General features: G+C 33.7%; 2 protein-coding genes across 5 annotated transcripts; one reads left to right on the top strand and one right to left on the bottom strand.

Moving 5' to 3' along the window:
- The first annotated feature begins 6,133 nt into the window (after positions 1-6,133).
- Positions 6,134-12,709, top strand: LOC107920212 (damage-control phosphatase At2g17340). 4 transcript variants are annotated; one of them, XR_005923620.1, is made up of 14 exons: positions 6,135-6,470; positions 6,979-7,044; positions 7,712-7,778; positions 7,892-7,960; positions 8,328-8,468; positions 8,951-9,079; positions 9,175-9,261; positions 9,578-9,652; positions 9,740-9,817; positions 9,908-9,985; positions 10,306-10,368; positions 10,461-10,580; positions 12,335-12,414; positions 12,504-12,709. XR_005923620.1 is itself a non-coding variant. In XM_016849785.2 (13 exons), exons 1-12 carry the CDS (start codon positions 6,301-6,303, stop codon positions 10,539-10,541), a joined length of 1,104 nt encoding a protein of 367 aa, XP_016705274.1. In that variant the 5' UTR covers positions 6,136-6,300; the 3' UTR covers positions 10,542-10,580; positions 11,893-12,145. The 4 variants fall into 4 exon arrangements, 3 of the variants coding, with proteins under 3 accessions (XP_016705275.1, XP_016705274.1, XP_016705273.1); XM_016849785.2 differs by lacking the exons at positions 12,335-12,414; positions 12,504-12,709 and adding an exon at positions 11,893-12,145 and having other exon boundaries at positions 6,136-6,470; XM_016849784.2 differs by lacking the exons at positions 12,335-12,414; positions 12,504-12,709 and having other exon boundaries at positions 6,136-6,470; positions 10,461-10,783.
- On the bottom strand, positions 12,094-15,060 carry LOC107920213 (histone deacetylase HDT1). The gene is made up of 8 exons (XM_041110173.1): positions 14,712-15,060; positions 13,649-13,765; positions 13,256-13,337; positions 13,116-13,132; positions 12,981-13,034; positions 12,703-12,887; positions 12,460-12,507; positions 12,094-12,374 (listed from the first exon to the last, which is right to left on the bottom strand). The coding sequence occupies exons 1-8, from the start codon at positions 14,935-14,937 to the stop codon at positions 12,288-12,290; spliced, it is 816 nt and encodes a 271-aa protein (XP_040966107.1). The 5' UTR covers positions 14,938-15,060; the 3' UTR covers positions 12,094-12,287.
- Positions 15,061-16,895: the final 1,835 nt, after the last annotated feature.

Here is a 16,895-nt window from a genome sequence, read left to right as displayed (position 1 = left end):
CCGCAAAAACTTCAAATCGGTATGTTTACGAAAATCACGATGAGAGCCTTAATCCTCGCGAAATGCGGCTGCCAACACCCTAGAATTAGACTATTGAACACAAAATAATCTCTTAAAATGATACCCAAAAACTTACTAAATTTGCACAAGTGCTGCTAAACGCTACAAAATCAAGAGGAAAGAATGTGTTAGGGAAACAATGGAATTTCGACAGTAGAGGAAGGAAAATAAAAGATAATCGAGTAAGAAGCAAAGAAGAAAAAAAATCGGTAGAGATGGGGGAAATAAAATGACTCTTTTTTTTTCGAAACTACTACACATCTACCACTCAGAAACCTAGTTCAACACAACTCTTGCCGAAATTAGGAGCAAAAATATAACCTTTGCCATCCCAAAGATTCGAACCTATAACCTCCCTCACACCAACACTCCACTTATCCACCAGACCATCAGGCCCATTCTGTTAATTATTTGCCAACTTTTACTTAAAAGCCTACTGACCAAAGATAGGGCTTATTCATAAAAATACCAAAATTTGCCCAAGTCTTGGCTTAAACTTGGGACCTCCCAAACACTCTCAGAATACATAACCACTAAAGCTGACAAATGTTTGTGTTACACATTCATAATACCTAAAATTAAAATTTTAAGGAGTTACAATTCTACCCCTTAAAGAAAATTTCGTCCTCGAAATTTACCTAATCAGAACAGAAGAGGACACTGCTAACAATTCGCATCATCTGGCTCTCATGTGGCCTCTTCAGTGTTACGATTACGCCATAAAACCTTTACCAGTAGAATGAATTTCCTTCTCAGAATGTTAACGTCGTGATCTAGAATCTGAACAGGCTCTTCTTCAAAGGTCAAATCTGGCCTAACCTCGATCTCTTCAACAGGGACAATATGAGTAGGATCAGAGCGATAGCGCCTCAAATTGTCCTCCAGTATCTGAATCATCCTCTCAGACTGACCATCAATTTGAGGATGGAATGCAGTACTGAAGTCCAACCTTGAACCTAGAGCCTCATGTAACTTCCTCTAAAATTAAAACGCGAAACGAGGATCCCTATCAGAGGTGATCGAAACCGGTACTCTGTGCAGTCTTATTATCTCAGAAATATAAAACTTCGTCAGCTTGTATAGAGAATAAATAGTACGAGCCAGTATAGAGTGAGCGGACTTGGTCAATTGATCCACGATGACCCATATTGAATCCTTCTTAGTGGGTGTTAGAGGCAACCCATTAACAAAATCCATAGTTAAGCGCTCCCATTTCCAAAGAGGAATCTTAACTGGCTGCAGCAAACTCAAAGGTAATTGATGCTCAGCCTTAACTTGCTGGCAAGTCAAACATCTACCCACAAAATTAGTAACCTCACGTTTCAACCCTGACCACTAATATAACTCATAGAGATCTCGGTACATCTTATTTTTGCCAAGATGCATAACATAAGGGCTACTATACACCTCTCTCAGTATGGCCTGTCTCAAATCAGTATAATTCGGAACACAAATTCTCCTATAGAAATAGAATACCCCATCACTATTTAGTCTAAAATTCGTAGTATTACCACTCTCAATTTGCCGGAATCGAAGACCTAATAACTCATCCTCTAACTGCTCACCTTTAATCTGCTCAATCTACGACGGCTTCACTTGAAGCTCGGCTAATAAACTACCATTCATCAAATAAACTAATGCGAGCAAATATCGCCCTCAAATCAGTTATAGCCCTACGGCTCAGTGCATCAACCACTACATTGGCCTTACCAATGTGGTATTAAATGGTGCAGTCATAGTTTTTAAGTAGCTCAATCCTTCTACACTGCCTAAGATTAAGCTCCTTCTGAGTGAGGAGATACTTGAGGCTCTTATGATCAGTGTAGATGATACACTTCTCACCATACAAATAATGCCGCCAAATTTTTAGTGTGAATACCACAGCGGCCAACTCCAAGTCATGCGTCAAATAATTCGCCTTATGGTTCTTAAGCTGACGAGATGCATAGGTTACCACCTTACCATCCTGCATCAACACACATCCCAAACCGGCATGTGATGCATCACTATAAATAGTAAATTCCTTTTCAAGCTCCGACTGTATCAGAACAGGGGCATTAGTCAATGCAGTATTGAGCTTCTCAAAGCTTTCTTGCTGTGTATTAGTCCAGTTAAACGGCACACCCTTACGTAGCAGCTTAGTCAAGGGTGTTGCAATCAATGAAAAACCCTCACAAACCGAAGGTGCTCATCATGCTCATCTTTAGTCCTCGAGTAAACCAGTATGTCATCGATGAATACCATCACAAACCGATCCAGATAAGGTTAGAACACTCTATTCATTAAATCTATGAAAGCTGCCGGTGCATTAGTCAATTCGAATAGCATCACTAGGAACTCGTAGTCACCATAACGAGTCCTAAACGCCGTCTTATGAACATCATGCTCCTTAACCCTTAATTGATGATATCCAGATCGAAGGTCAGCCATAGAAAAAATCGAAGCTCCTCAAAACTGGTTAAACGGTAGGGGGTACTTATTCTTAATGGTCAATTTATTCAGTTGCTTGTAGTCGATGCACACACGTATGGATCCATCTTTTTTCTTTACAAATAGAACCAGTGCTCCCCACGGAGACATACTAGGGCAGATGAACCTACGATCTAAAAGCTTTTGAATCTGAGCCTTAAGCTCCACAAGCTCCTTCGATGATAGGGAGCCATGGACACCGGAGCTGTACCAGAAAAGAGCTCTATCCCAAATTTCACTTCACAATTTAGAGGTAAACCCGATAACTCATCAGGAAATACGTCCAGAACATCATTTACCTTTCTGATATCCTTAACTGTAGAGCCCCTAGAATCTGAAACACTTACATAGGCCAAGAATACCTCACATCCCTTATGAATCAACTTCTCTGCCACCAGTGCAGAGATCACATTAGATAAGTAGTTCTGAAGTTCTTCGATCATTACTACCTTCATATCCTCCTCGGCGATTTTCGCCTTCTCAACCAGGGCAGAAAGATCTCACTCCCTTTGCGGGGATATCAAAACTCTCAAATTATCTCTGAGGCCATCCTCAAAACAGACACATCGCTCATACTCAAATGCCACCATACCTCGCGCATAACGGCTCAGTCTCAAAAACTTAGCCTCATACTCGGTCACATTAGGGTGACCCTAGTGACACCCCTGAAAAGCTCAGCTCTATTGTACTGGAGTCATTCCGTAATCGACCCTCTACCTCTAAATCCAGTATTGGGCCCAACGACCCTCTCCAAAATCCTTAGCATAGCCTGAGACAATGCATCATCCCCAGCTATGCGATCTTGAGACCCAGTCTCAGTAGCAGACGACATTGGCGTCTCACTCGTATCCAAATTTGGCAGACTGCCCGATGACGAAGACTAAGCTCGAGCCCCTCTACAGCTTTACCTTGGCCTCTAGTACCCCGTCTGCGAGTATCTCTGGTGCTCATTGTCTAATTGCATTTTATCAGTATTAATAGTTTTATGCATCAGTTTACAGTTCCAGTGTTTATTAACAGATATTTTTTTTGAAAACAGTATCAGAAGTGTAAAGTTTGTTTCATCCATCGTAGTGTCAATCAATGTTAAGCATGTAAATGGTAAAAATTTCTTAACGAACTTTTTATACGGCATTTCTATCATACCGTAGACCATAAAATAATAATAATAATAAATTTTTTGACTTCAATTTTTTGGTCACGAAACTATTGTTTCGATTTCACTGAAAACGGGCTGTTATATAATTCTTTTACGAAGTTCTGTCAAATCTATGTTCTGGTTAAATACCATTTGCGTTGTACTCTCTGATAAAAAAACAACACTGTTCTCGGTATCACGGACCTCACCGTCGTAGTAAATAACAACACTAATACGTTCACTCATTTTCAACCAAATGATCTGTCGAAAGAAATTCAAAACAAAAAATATAATGCAAAAATATAATGATTCGTATAAACATTAATACGATAAGCCAACCTATACCTTCTCAACTTCTTCAATTTATATTCTTCTGAACTCCTTCAATTTCTATTCTTCTGAACTTCTCTAATTTCTCTTGCTATAACTTACGCAACATGAGAATGAAATTTGACTCATTTATAGCTTAAGTTCAAGCATGATGTATTGTAGAAAAAGAGCATCTATGTGGGAGCTTTTTTCAGTACTTTTACTGATAGTGCATCCTGTTTGAAGCATTTTTGACACTATTTTTTCAAAATCATCTTTTCAAAATTATTTTTTCAGAAACTACTGTGGAAAAATAGCGTCCAACTTGGAGCTTGTTTTAGTACTTTTGCTGACAGTGCATCCTGTTTGAAGCGTTTTTTACATTATTTTCTTAGAACCATTTTTTCAAAATTATTTTTTCAGAAACTACCGTAAAAAAATAGCATCCAGGGGGGAGCTTTTTTCAGTACTTTTGCTGATAGTGCATCCTACTTAAAGCGTTTTGACACTTTTTTTTAGAACCATATTCTCAAAATTATTTTTTCAGAAACTACTGTAGAAAAATAGCGTCTATGTGGGAGTTTGTTCTAGTACTTTTGCTGAAAGTGTATCCTGCTTAAATCATTTTTGACCCTATTTTTTCAAAACTATCTTCTCAAAATTATTTTTCAGAAATTACTGTAGAAAAAAAGCGCCTAGGTGGAATTTTTTTAACTACACAGTGCATCCTGCTTGAAGCGTTTTTGACACTATTTTTTTAGAACAATCTTCTCAAAATTATTTTTTAGAAACTATTGTAGAAAAATAGTGTTCAGCTGGAAGCTTTTTTTAGTACTTTTGCTGATTGAACAAAAAAATCAATCTCGTCAAAATAATTTTTCAGAACTCATCCCTGAAACTATTACAAAACCTCTAAAACCCTAAACATAAATTTATTTTAAAAAATCTGTAAATCCTAATTTATTTATTTTAAATACCTAAACCTTAATTTATAAATAACCCACCTTAGAAAAAAGACATGGGTTAAAGCGCGTCCCTGGGGAACGCTTTTGCCATGTTAGGAAAGCTCGTCCACGTCAGCGCGTTTTATGCTGACATGGCAACAACACTCCCCCAGAGACGCGCTTTTCTAAAATTTTCCCTTAAAGCGCGCCTATATAGACGCGTTTTTTGTTTTTTAGCCTATTCTAATAAATAAAATTTAAAGTAACCTATTTCCGTAAATAAAATAAGAAATGAACCTTTTTTAGTAAAATAATCAAACAAATGCAATTATAATATTTTTTTTTTCCTTTGTTTTAGTTCTAAGAATTCAGAAGAAAAAACAAACAAAAAAATAACGCAATCACAGCACTAAATTAAAAATACAAACATTACAATAAAAACACTGTCCATGGCAACATTATATTAATATTATCTTCCATGATATATATATTTTCTCCTTTTGACTTATTATATCAATAATTATAGGTCGATTTGATTTAAATATTGGGCTTATAGATATATACTATTTAATATTAATTTTGATTAATTTAATTAATTATCTGTTTTAGAACGGAATCAATCTATAATCAAAATTTTATAATACCTTTAATTGACTTTTAATTAAATTAATTTTGATGATTAATCGATTAATTAAATTAGTTCTATTCAATTAATTAATTCGGTTTTAATTAAAATATGTACACCCTTATCAAAGAATATCTTAGCATATTTTAACTTTTAAAATGTTATTAAACTCTCATGTACACTCTTAATAATGTTATTTCATCAAATTAATTTTTAAATGTTTACGAGGATTAATTTAAAAAAGTAAATATTTTCCAAATAAATAAAATAAATTATACTCAGTAAATTATTATTTATAAGTTTAAGTTTTAATTATTTAATTTTAAAAAGCCACAAAATAATAATTAAATTATTTAAAAAATTTCATTTAAATTACTATATCATTAAAATTATAGTTGTATAACTTATTTCTTTGCCTACACTAATTAACCGACATTTTCATTAAAATTTTCATTTATTAGATCATTTAGTTTCGTTATCTAGAACGATGATGATTTAAAGGTGAGTTTAGATAAACAGTACATTTACTTTCCCTTAGTGTAAAAAAATAGTAGCAGTGAAATTAAATATGAGATGAAAAAAACACAAAGCCACCCTTAACTGTTGAAAGTATTGATTTTACTTTATCCCTATCAGAGAGAGAAAATATACAGAAGAAAAGAAAAGAAAACTTGTAACGAGCTTCGTGGGTGGAGCTTGTTTTCGTTGCGTTTATTATTATTTTTTTGATATTCCCAACACAGAGAAAGGAAGGAATGGAGAGCGATTCAGCGATGGTGGCATTTCCATTGCTGACTACGCCCATCGAATCCAACTACAGGGCATGCACCATTCCTTACAGATTCCCTTCCGATAATCCTCGAAAGGCTACCCCTACTGAAATTGCCTGGATCGACCTTTTCCGCAATTCCATTCCCTCCTTCAAGTACCACTCTTTTTCTTTTTCTTTTGAATTTCTATCTTATTTTTTCACCCAGTAATAATGGTTAATTTGAGATTATCCCTTTTAAGTAGTTCTTAGGTTCTAATTTGTTCTATTATGTTACTATGCTATTATTTGTGATTTTACTCTTTTTTTTAAATCTTTTAATAATTTATGTTCTTTCTTTACCTGGAAAATTGGGTAATTTGAGGTTCTAAGTTCGGCGGTTCTAATGATGGTTCTTTTATGCTAGTATGCTATTATTATTATTATTATTTTTAAGAATAATTTTGTTCTTTCTTTTCCTGGAAAATTGGATAATTTGAGATTCTTCCATTAAGTTCTTCGGTTCTAATGATTGTTCATTTTTGTTATATACTATTATTTGATGATTTTTACGTTTTCTTTCTAAATTCTAATCGAATTGCATTGCTGTTCATTAGGCGATAATGGTAAACTAAAAGGATAATTTTTTCCGTACGATTCTGCTCATAACTACATTTTATTGCAGGAAGAGAGCTGAGAGCGATACTACCGTGGTTGATGCTCCAACTAAAGCTGAGAAATTTGCTCAAAGGTATTGGTTATTTCTTTTATATACACATATGTACATATATCAAATTAAAATACATTTTAAAATAACGAATTAAGTTTGAAGCTTTTTTAGTAAAATAGGTCAAATTGGTAAAGGAGAGAAATGTCATTATTGAATGGCATTTTCAGCTATTTTAGGTAGTAGAATGGCACAAAAAGCCTCTGGAAACGTAGTCGGGTTCTTTCCGAATCGGTCCAGCTTTGCCTGGTTCTTCTTCTGCTGTGCGTTATACTGATTGGATTCTACTTTGTAATTGGTCGGACATATATTTGTACCTGTATTGTACTTCTAACTGTACTGTATTGGACTAGTGAAACTTTCAAAAACCTCTAGAAAAGATAGTAGAACCTTTTTTTTCCAACGGATGGCATCCTCTTGTCAATTTGACCTATTTTGTTAAATAAATGTAAACAATATATTTCTTCATTTGACATATTAAAAAAGAAGACCTACTTTTGCGCCCTCTATATCTCTATGTACGATTCCTTTAAAGTTCATTTGGTTTCATCTGTGAACATGTTCTTTATGCAAATTTTGATGGTTCCTCCATCAAATGCATTGGTTGCTCATAAGTCATAAGCTTGTGCAACTGTTTCCTTCAGTATTTCTTATCACATTTGTGTATTCTTTTTGCTTAATGCTGTGGAAGGTATGCTGATATACTTGATGACATAAAGAAAGATCCAGAAAGCCATGGCGGGCCACCTGATTGTACTGTAAGTCAGATTCTTTTTCAAAACTAATTTCTATGTCAATTTTATGGATTTCAGAATGGTTTTTTCTTGAAGATATTCAATGTGGTCCTCATGATAGTTTTGTGGTTTTGTAGCTTCTCTGCCGACTTCGTGAACAGGTTCTTAGAGAACTGGGGTTTAGAGATATATTCAAGAAAGTCAAAGTGAGTATTTAAGTTCATGTAATGATAAAAATTGTTTTTTTAAACGCAAGTAGTCAGAATTCCATTTTTTAACTTTCTAATTTTGATGAGTGAAAACACATCAGCTTGCATGAACAATACTGGTAATTTTATTTCCTTTTTGGTAAACTGATGATTCTTCAAAGAATAACAAACAATAACGAACATTGTAGATGAAGGTAGTGATTATGTTATAATCATTTTACGGTTTGTCCAACTTGCAATGTAAGAATAGTTGATACTTGATGGAGGTCAGTGGAGGTGTCAGGTGTTAAGATATATAATTGCCAGTGTTATATGCTGTTCACATTTTTATGAACACTGTTCTTCTTTGGTAAATTTGCAATAGGATGAAGAGAATACCAAGGCTATCTCCCTATTTCCGGAAGTAGTTCGTCTTAATGATGATATTGAAGATGGTGGGAAGCGCCTTGAGAATCTAGTTAGAGGAATATTTGCTGGAAACATATTCGATCTTGGTTCTGCACAGGTAGATCAATCACTATGTGATATTCATCTCACCAATCACCGTAATTGTCAAAAAGTATTTACACTCACAATAACTGGCAGATTGTATTTGTTGGTCTAGTTACAAACTTAATGTTTTTTACTCATCTCCATCAGGCATTTTTTAATCCAAACTATCTGAGATAAGCAACTTGAACCATAATAATCTCTTGGCTCTATCTGGATTTCTTGCAGCGTAAATTGTCCTGCATTTTTCGTGCTCTCTTAAACCACTCCGTCTTTGAAACATTTTCCATTTGGATCAGGGTTCTTTTTTATTTTTGCTGGTTGTCATGATCATCTTTTCCCATGGATGAACTATGATTGTATAACATGTTTCATGTGTTCTGATTTAGATACTTTCTGTGGCATTTATAATCTTTTTGAATTAAAGTATACCGAATAGGATAACTTTTGCAGTGGTACTTACTTTTCTTATGTACTATTTTACCTTACCTCTGGAAGCTTGCTGAGGTTTTCTCAAGGGATGGAATGTCCTTTTTGGCTAGTTGTCAAAATCTTGTTCCTCGACCTTGGGTCATTGATGACTTAGACACTTTTAAAGCAAAATGGAACAAAAAATCTTGGAAAAAGGCAAGTCCTTCTTATGTAATGTATATATATTAAGACATCTTTTCTCTTTGCAATTCACTTTTCAATAAAATTGAAAGTTGATATTGCAATGGCAGGCAGTCATTTTTGTAGATAACTCTGGTGCAGATGTGATCTTGGGGATTTTGCCATTTGCAAGAGAGTTGCTAAAGCGTGGAACCCAGGTTTGCAATTAAAATCTAAAAGTATTTCATATACTCATTTAAAGAATATATACATGTGTCTTATATGTGCGCCTGTTATCAGTTCTTCACTTTCATTATTGGTTTCAACAATCTTAAAGTCTGTCTTAGATATATTTATTATGTTGATACGCTTAGTATATAACTTTAGTCCTTGCACTTAACTGTGGTCGTTATTTCATATAGTAAGCAAGAGATTGAACCCTGATCACTGAGATTTCATCGTTCCACTGGTATTAGATATTCATTATAAAAGATCAGATAGAATTATGTTTGTAATCTTTTCCTCTTTGCTCAGGTTGTGTTGGCAGCTAATGACTTGCCTTCCATCAATGATGTAACTTATCCCGAATTGATTGAAATTATATCGAAGGTGATAGAAAGAGAAACAGTTCTAGATTATGATTATTATGCTTTTTTCCCTCTCATCTCTAACATATTGAATGCTTATTTTTACCAGCTGAAGGATGAAAGTGGTAAGCTTATTGGTGTTGATACTTCAAATCTTTTGATTGCCAATTCTGGTAACGATTTGCCGGTAAGATATGCTATTTTTGCCTAATGCATCCAAACTTGATAAAGAGCTTTCATTGGTTATCAAAGTAACAGCCTCTTCTTGTTTTTGCAGGTTATTGATCTTACGAGAGTATCACAAGAGCTCGCCTACCTGGCAAGTGATGCAGACCTAGTTATTTTGGAAGGCATGGTAGGTTTTTCTCATAATCCAGCAGATTTCACGTAAAAAGTGTTCTTCCTTTGCCTTGTGACTTTGAGAATGCAACAAGAACCGAAATCAAACCCCGGCTATTCAAATAGCATTATCTATTGTCTAACTTGATCATAATCTATTGCTTAGGATTGTGTTAGTGTTTAACTTGTTCAACCTTCATCATGTATTTGGTGGAATAGGTCAAATGTGCTGCTGACTATGATTTAGGTTGCTTCTGTGTTTTATGCTCAGATTTAATCCTTGTCGATCAACTGTTAGCAACTAAGATATTCGGTTTCTTTATATGTATATTACAGGGTCGCGGAATAGAGACTAATCTTTATGCTCAGTTCAAGTGTGATTCACTCAAGATCGGAATGGTAAAAGTTCCACCTCTATATACATTGCTTTTGCAATATTTCAGGCATTTGCAGAACTTTTATGTAGTTTGACATGTATATTCAATTTGCAGGTAAAACATCCCGAGGTAGCCCAGTTTCTCGGAGGACGGCTATACGATTGCGTTTTTAAATACAATGAAGTTTTGGGTTGATAAAAAGTCATTCAAGACCATATAAAAAGTGCCACTCAGGTCAGCTTGGAACATTATAAAGCTCTCAAATTAATTTAATAATGAAATGTGAAAGCTAGTTGCATGCCCTTCATTTTTATTTCTATGCAAAATGCATGTAAACTAGGGGATTGGATGATGAAGAAACTCATGCAGGCTTGAGCTACCATCATATTTTTATTTTTATTTTTATAATCTGATGAAATTTGAATACCTTGAAGGTAGAGTAACATGTAACAATTGATTCAATTTTCTTTGAACAATTTTTTTGGATTTTTTGAGAGTTCACATAAGTTAAACTTGGAATATTTGCATAAAATAATAATGATAAAATTTAGGGACGATAATGGCGTCAGTCCCTCTTATGGTGTCATCATTTAGTCGATTTTTTATTAAAATTGTTATTAATTTTTACTTGCATTTTAAAATTGTCATTACTTGTTTGTAATAAACCAAAAATATAAAGTTTAAGGCCAAATTCTGGTTTTGGTGCCAAATTTTGGGTTCTAGGCCTTGTACTTAAAAAAAAAAAGTTAAACAACTTAATGCGATAAAAAGTTCGTCAATTGAGGGCACGTTTGGTTCGCTGTAATGGAATAGAGGCGTAATAACAATTCAATTGTTTGGTTGAATGTAATGGAATAGAGGCGTAATAGTATTCTTGTGTTTGGTTGAATAGAATGGAGGTGTAATAGCATAAGGGAAAAAACTAAAATATTAGAATACCCCTAATAGAAATTTATTTAGGTAAATGATTATTGTTATTGTTATTAAATTTTAATAAGATTATTAATATAAATAATAAATAATTTAATCATATTTTAACATAATTATTATTAAATATAATTTAATAAAAATATATAATTTAATAAAATTCTTAATATTAAATTACTAAAATCATAATATATAATACTATAAAATATAATTTTAACATAATTATTATTAAATATAATTTAATAAAAATATATAATTTAATAAAATTCTTAATATTAGATATTCTTATATGAATTTATTAAAATCATAATATATAATACTATAAAATATAATTTAACATAATTATTATTAAATATAATTTAATAAAAATATATAATTTAATAAAATTCTTAATATTAAATTTTTTTATATGAATTTACTAAAATCATAATATATAATACTATAAAATATAATTTTACATAATTATTATTAAATATAATTTAATAAAATTCTTAATATTAAATATTCTGATATAAATTTACTAAAATCATAATATATAATGTTATAAAAATATTGTATAATCTATTTTATTATTTTTAAACTACAATACATATCTGAATCAGTTTCATCTTCTATTCAGGGACTTTCAGAGTACTTTTACCGGCTGATTGAGGTTGAACCATTTTTAAATCTTCAAAACATCCACTCCAAATACAAATTCATGACTCCAAGTGGAACAACAACATATATAAAGAGATAATAGAGAGATGCAATTATTTGAATTGCAATAAAAAGCAAAGCTTGTGATCCTGACACTTAAATGTAATATAAATCCAACCTATCTCGTGAATTTTGATCATATCATAAGCAATTTCTAGCTCCATTATTAAATACATAAATGGTTGCATCAAATATTAATATTCCAAACAAGGAAATAGAAGTTTTTGATTTAAACCCCTCAATTTTTTTTGAACACAAGTAAATTGTCATGGAAAATAGAGAAGGGGCAACCGATTCAATATACAAATGTTTCAGTTAATAAAGAACAGATAAAACAGGTTTGGCCTTCTTTGCAGAAACAGGTGTTGCAGCTTCTGCTGGTCTCTTTTTGCTCGACTCAACCTGGAAATCCAGAGACATAAATTTACATCAACTGAATCAGGTCAGATTGAACAATCAAGTACCAGTTAGAACTCACAAAATGTACCTTCTTAGGTGTCTCCTCATCCTCATCTGAACTTTCATCCACAGGCATCTGTCCAGAAGAACAGAAAAACTCAATCCAAATTTCTAAATCACTACTTCAACTAGAGAAAAACAAATCCTTCAAAATTATCAAACTGAAGTCACTGACAATAAAATTAAAGTCATATCAAACAAAACACCACTCAGAACAAATGGAAAGCATTCATTATGAAATTATGGTTTTGCTTAGTTTTGAGAAAAGAACCTCTTCGTCTTCATCCTCGGAATCATCTTCATCATCAGAACCACTTCCATCCTCGGAATCACTATCATCATCATCGTCCTCATTTTTCTTGTTATTGCTTGGTTCTGCTATCTTGACAGCTTGTTTTACAGCATCAGGTTTCCCAGCATTAGCTTTGGCTGTTTTTGCATCTGTCTTAGCTTTTCCTGTAATAGAAGAAAATGTTTGCAGGTTGAAAGTGCAAATTAGTAGAATCTTCAATTATTGATACTAAATTCCAGTACACAAAGAGAACTAACCGTTTTCAGCAGCCACAGGAAGTTCCTCATCCTCGCTACTTTCTTCCTCACTATCTGTATATAAGAATAATACGCATGAGAAATACTTGATTAAAGCAATTTGCAATTAGGCAAAAGATATATTCCATTACTCACCAAATTCATCATCAGAGGTGACAGAAGACAGCATAGAAGTCAAGGAAGCACAAGATTTCACAGGCAAAATTCACATTAAAAAAAAAGTTTGGTTATCACAAAAAAGGAAAACAAAATAATTGCTACTGATAAAAGGATATCCTTCCTCTGGGACAAAAGTTTTGTAACCAAGGTAATTAACCCAAATTGAAATGAAAACATGTCCATGTCTTAAGTATAATCCTAAAGCATATAATTTGCATAAAATCATTTTCAACAAGCTACCATCCAATGAAAAAATAATTTCCATGTGCCAAATCATACTAATAAATCTCAAATAATGAAACCAACAACTGATGCTATTAGCGTTGACAATAATAAACCCAAAACCCAATCAAACACGGCCACAAAAACAAGCTTCCCATTTGAAAGAAAGAAGTTTAAATAAAACCCAAGGGAAAGCTAGCATCATTTCATTGGAATTTTTTTAAAAAAATCAAAGCTTCAAAAAATAAAAGAAACATGGACATTATTGGAGATTGCCAAAATTTTACTTCTTTGAATACATCTAAGTAGCTTTTTTGCTTCGGGGCCTTCCTCCTTAGTTGCCTCTTTGGCATCGAGTTCTTCATCCCCACAAAGAAAATTAATGCACCACATTCCGCAACACACTGCAATTGATTAAAAGAGAAAGATCAATGAAGTTCAGACATTGCAATCCCTAGGAACAACACAATAGGTATGTATGCATTTCTAAATACCTGCATGAAATCACCAAGCAGAACAGAGTATTGGGGTTCATTGGGACGATAGTTGTAGAAGTCATAGAGAAGTGGTGTGCTAACTAACAAGTAGACAAACTATGACAAAAGAAAAAGAAAATTAAATGAGACATAAAAGTAGAATCAGAAGAAACTCTTAGCTGCAGTTTCAAACTTTCTTTTTAGTCCAAATGTAATTGAAATAATAATCGGAATGAAATGAAATTCTAACCAGGAGTAAGGCTCCGAATCCATGGCCAAATACAAACAGAATAGCACCTAGTCCTTTCAAAATGATGGCAGTTGCAACTAATTGTCTAACCTGTGTGAAAAAGTCTCCTTTTAAGAAAACAAAAGTACAACTCGAGCATGCAATACTAACACAAACTTAATATAAAAAAATAATAAAGAAATTCATTACAACAAATAAAAAATAAATTTCTTACTTCGATATCTGGCAAATTTACATGGAGTTGAGATGATATATGTTTCTTAGCAAGATCAAGCTTTGGTATCAACTCCTATAAAGTCAGTATTCTAAACCAAACCTTGTTAGTATTACTAATCATGAACAGCAAACAAGAAATCTGATCTTTTTTTATCAGCCAAGGGGTTAACAAGGAAATCAAATAAGAAAATCAAACATGCAATACAAATAGTAAAATCAAAGCCCAATGGAAATCATAAGAAAAGAATCAATATCGCAGAAGGAAACGAACGAGAAGAAGAAGAAGCGAACAAAAATTGATTTTAGGGGAAAGAGAAATTACCGCTGGAAGCAGAAATCGAACGATAATAAATGAATCACAGATAAAAAAGAAGAAGTAGAAATCGATGGAAGGGAAAGGGAAATTACCTCTGGAAGGGAAACGTGGGAGAATCGGTGGACCTGACTTTGCTGGCAGCTTCTGTTGATGTTGGGAGGGAGAGGGTGGAGGTCGATTTCGGGTAGGGAGGGAGGGTAAAACAGAGACTGATTTGGGAAGACGGACGTAGTAGGCTAATCGTCGATTTGGGAAGGGAATACAAAAGCAGAGAATTTGGGGAGTAGGTCGGTAATGTAATAGGCGCGTAATGGGCATTACAGCAAACCAAACGCCGGAATAGGTCGGTAATGTAATAGGCGCGTAATCGGGGCGTAATGGTATATCTATTACAGCGAACCAAACATGCTGTAAATCTTTAAAAGAGAACTCTTCTTGTACCCCCCAGGCGCCGCTTAGGTACTCAGTGGTTGGGCTACACGGATGGTTGGTTGTAATTGGTTTCTTCTCCAAGTATTTATGACATCAATTGGGTTTTATTCAAAAAAAAAAAAGAAGAAAGTTTCTGTTAAAAGCATTTTTTTTTCTAATTTGTGAGTCGATCTTTTCTAACATTTTGAAGAATGTTTCATATCCAGTGGAAGAGTTTTCCTATAAAGCTGAAGGTTGATATGGAAAGATTTTCAAAGTTAACTTTCGAGCAGAAGATTTGCATGTTGAGGAGCAGATTGTTGATGTTAGAAATATGAAATTGGAAAATCGACCCAACAAAGTAAATTAGTTCAAGTAAATTTGGTATCGTTGTTTTAATTTGGTTAATGAGTATTTATTTTTCAATATAATTTTTTTTAAAATTTAAACAAATGAAACATGGGTTTTTGGCAAATATGAGTAAACGAATTAGAGCTGTTATTTATTACGATGGTCAAATTTGTGACACTGAAATGAGGGTCGTCTTTTTATCCGCCTAATCTACAAAATTGACTTTCAACTGAAGCATCAAACTAAACGAGTTTTTGTCAATAATTAGAAGGAAAGTCTCAACTTCAAGCTGGAGGAAAATTTTCAGCTTGAAATATAGATATCTAACGTCAATGACCCCTGTAAGATATGATACATTTGAGCTTAAAGGCAACACGGGTGACGAGTTAATGCTTGATATGCATTTGTTCAACTGGATATGCTATACTAGAGTTTATATGTGCAGTTTGTCAAAGTAGAGGAAGGTGGTCTAAGTTCGACAAAAGTTTTAGTTAATTTGTTTTAGAATAAGAAGTAGCAAGTACAACCACATGTTGTGCAATGGTTTCACGGCGTTGTTGCAAAACTTGCATTAGAGAATGCCAAAATCATTAATGGGAAGACATTCCTTAGTTTCAACTTCCAATTGCAACTTTGGCATACAGTTGGGGTTAGTTGGTAACCCAAACACAAAGACCTCGATGACATTTTGTGAGTGCCATTGATTTCAACTTCGAAACGTCAATGTCCTATGTTGGACACTTATTCAGGTATGTCACCAAGTTACACAGGTGGACAATCTGTAAGTATTGGTTTTAACATAGGGTTGTCGATAACAAATGATGTTCTCCTTACCACCTGCACCGATAAAGGGACTCTAATTTGGTACATGATTTAACAACTGGGGTTGAAAACGAATAAGAGGTTGAGAATGGAGAGGAAGTTGAAATCAATGATGATCCAATTGAAGAGTCCGGGCCTGATGGTTCAGAAATTGCATTAATTTATGAACCAAGGGCCATTGCTACTGAACTAGAGGGGAGTGATTCTGACAATGAAGGTTCGAGCAATGCTAGAGAAACCCAACTAGATTTTACGGCATATGAACTTCCATCCCACATACTTAATGTCAACAATAATGCTTAATATGGGTTGGAATTTCTAGAATTTCTATATAGAAGATCGAATAATGTGAATTCTTCTACAAATTTTGGCGATTTACAAGTTGGAATGGAGTTTTCCTCCAAATATGCTATTGTTGTTGCAGTGAAACGGTATAACATAAAACATGGGGACAATTTCCATGTTACAAAATCACGAGTGAAATAAATGAGGTGAAGTGCGCAATGCATGACAATAGATGTCTCTGGAAAATTATGACATCAGTGAAAAAGAAAACAAGATTATGGACGATAAAAAATATGATGCTCCACATATTTATGTTGTTTGAGGTATGTCATAGAATCATCTAAAATTGGATTTTGATCTTATCTTGCCTATGGTGAAAGCGAATACTCGGATTGTCATGCCATTTT

The sequence above is a fragment of the Gossypium hirsutum genome, chromosome D13 (genome assembly GCF_007990345.1).
Source record: "Gossypium hirsutum isolate 1008001.06 chromosome D13, Gossypium_hirsutum_v2.1, whole genome shotgun sequence".
In the NCBI taxonomy this organism is placed as follows: domain Eukaryota; kingdom Viridiplantae; phylum Streptophyta; class Magnoliopsida; order Malvales; family Malvaceae; genus Gossypium; species Gossypium hirsutum.
Note: the sequence above shows the minus strand (reverse complement) of the source record. Positions and strands in the feature narration are given on the sequence as shown.

Excerpts from the sequence above, each read along its gene's own strand:
- LOC107920212 (XM_016849785.2), top strand. The coding sequence starts at position 6,301 with ATGGAGAGCGATTCAGCGATGGTGGCATTTCCATTGCTGACTACGCCC. Across the intron at positions 6,471-6,978 it reads AATTCCATTCCCTCCTTCAA|GAAGAGAGCTGAGAGCGATA; the intron begins GTACCACTCTTT and ends ATTTTATTGCAG. Across the intron at positions 8,469-8,950 it reads TCGATCTTGGTTCTGCACAG|CTTGCTGAGGTTTTCTCAAG; the intron begins GTAGATCAATCA and ends TACCTCTGGAAG.
- LOC107920213 (XM_041110173.1), bottom strand. The coding sequence starts at position 14,937 with ATGCCCATTACGCGCCTATTACATTACCGACCTACTCCCCAAATTCTC. Across the intron at positions 13,766-14,711 it reads CCCACGTTTCCCTTCCAGAG|TGTGTTGCGGAATGTGGTGC; the intron begins GTAATTTCCCTT and ends AATCAATTGCAG. Across the intron at positions 12,508-12,702 it reads CCGAGGATGAAGACGAAGAG|ATGCCTGTGGATGAAAGTTC; the intron begins GTTCTTTTCTCA and ends TCTTCTGGACAG.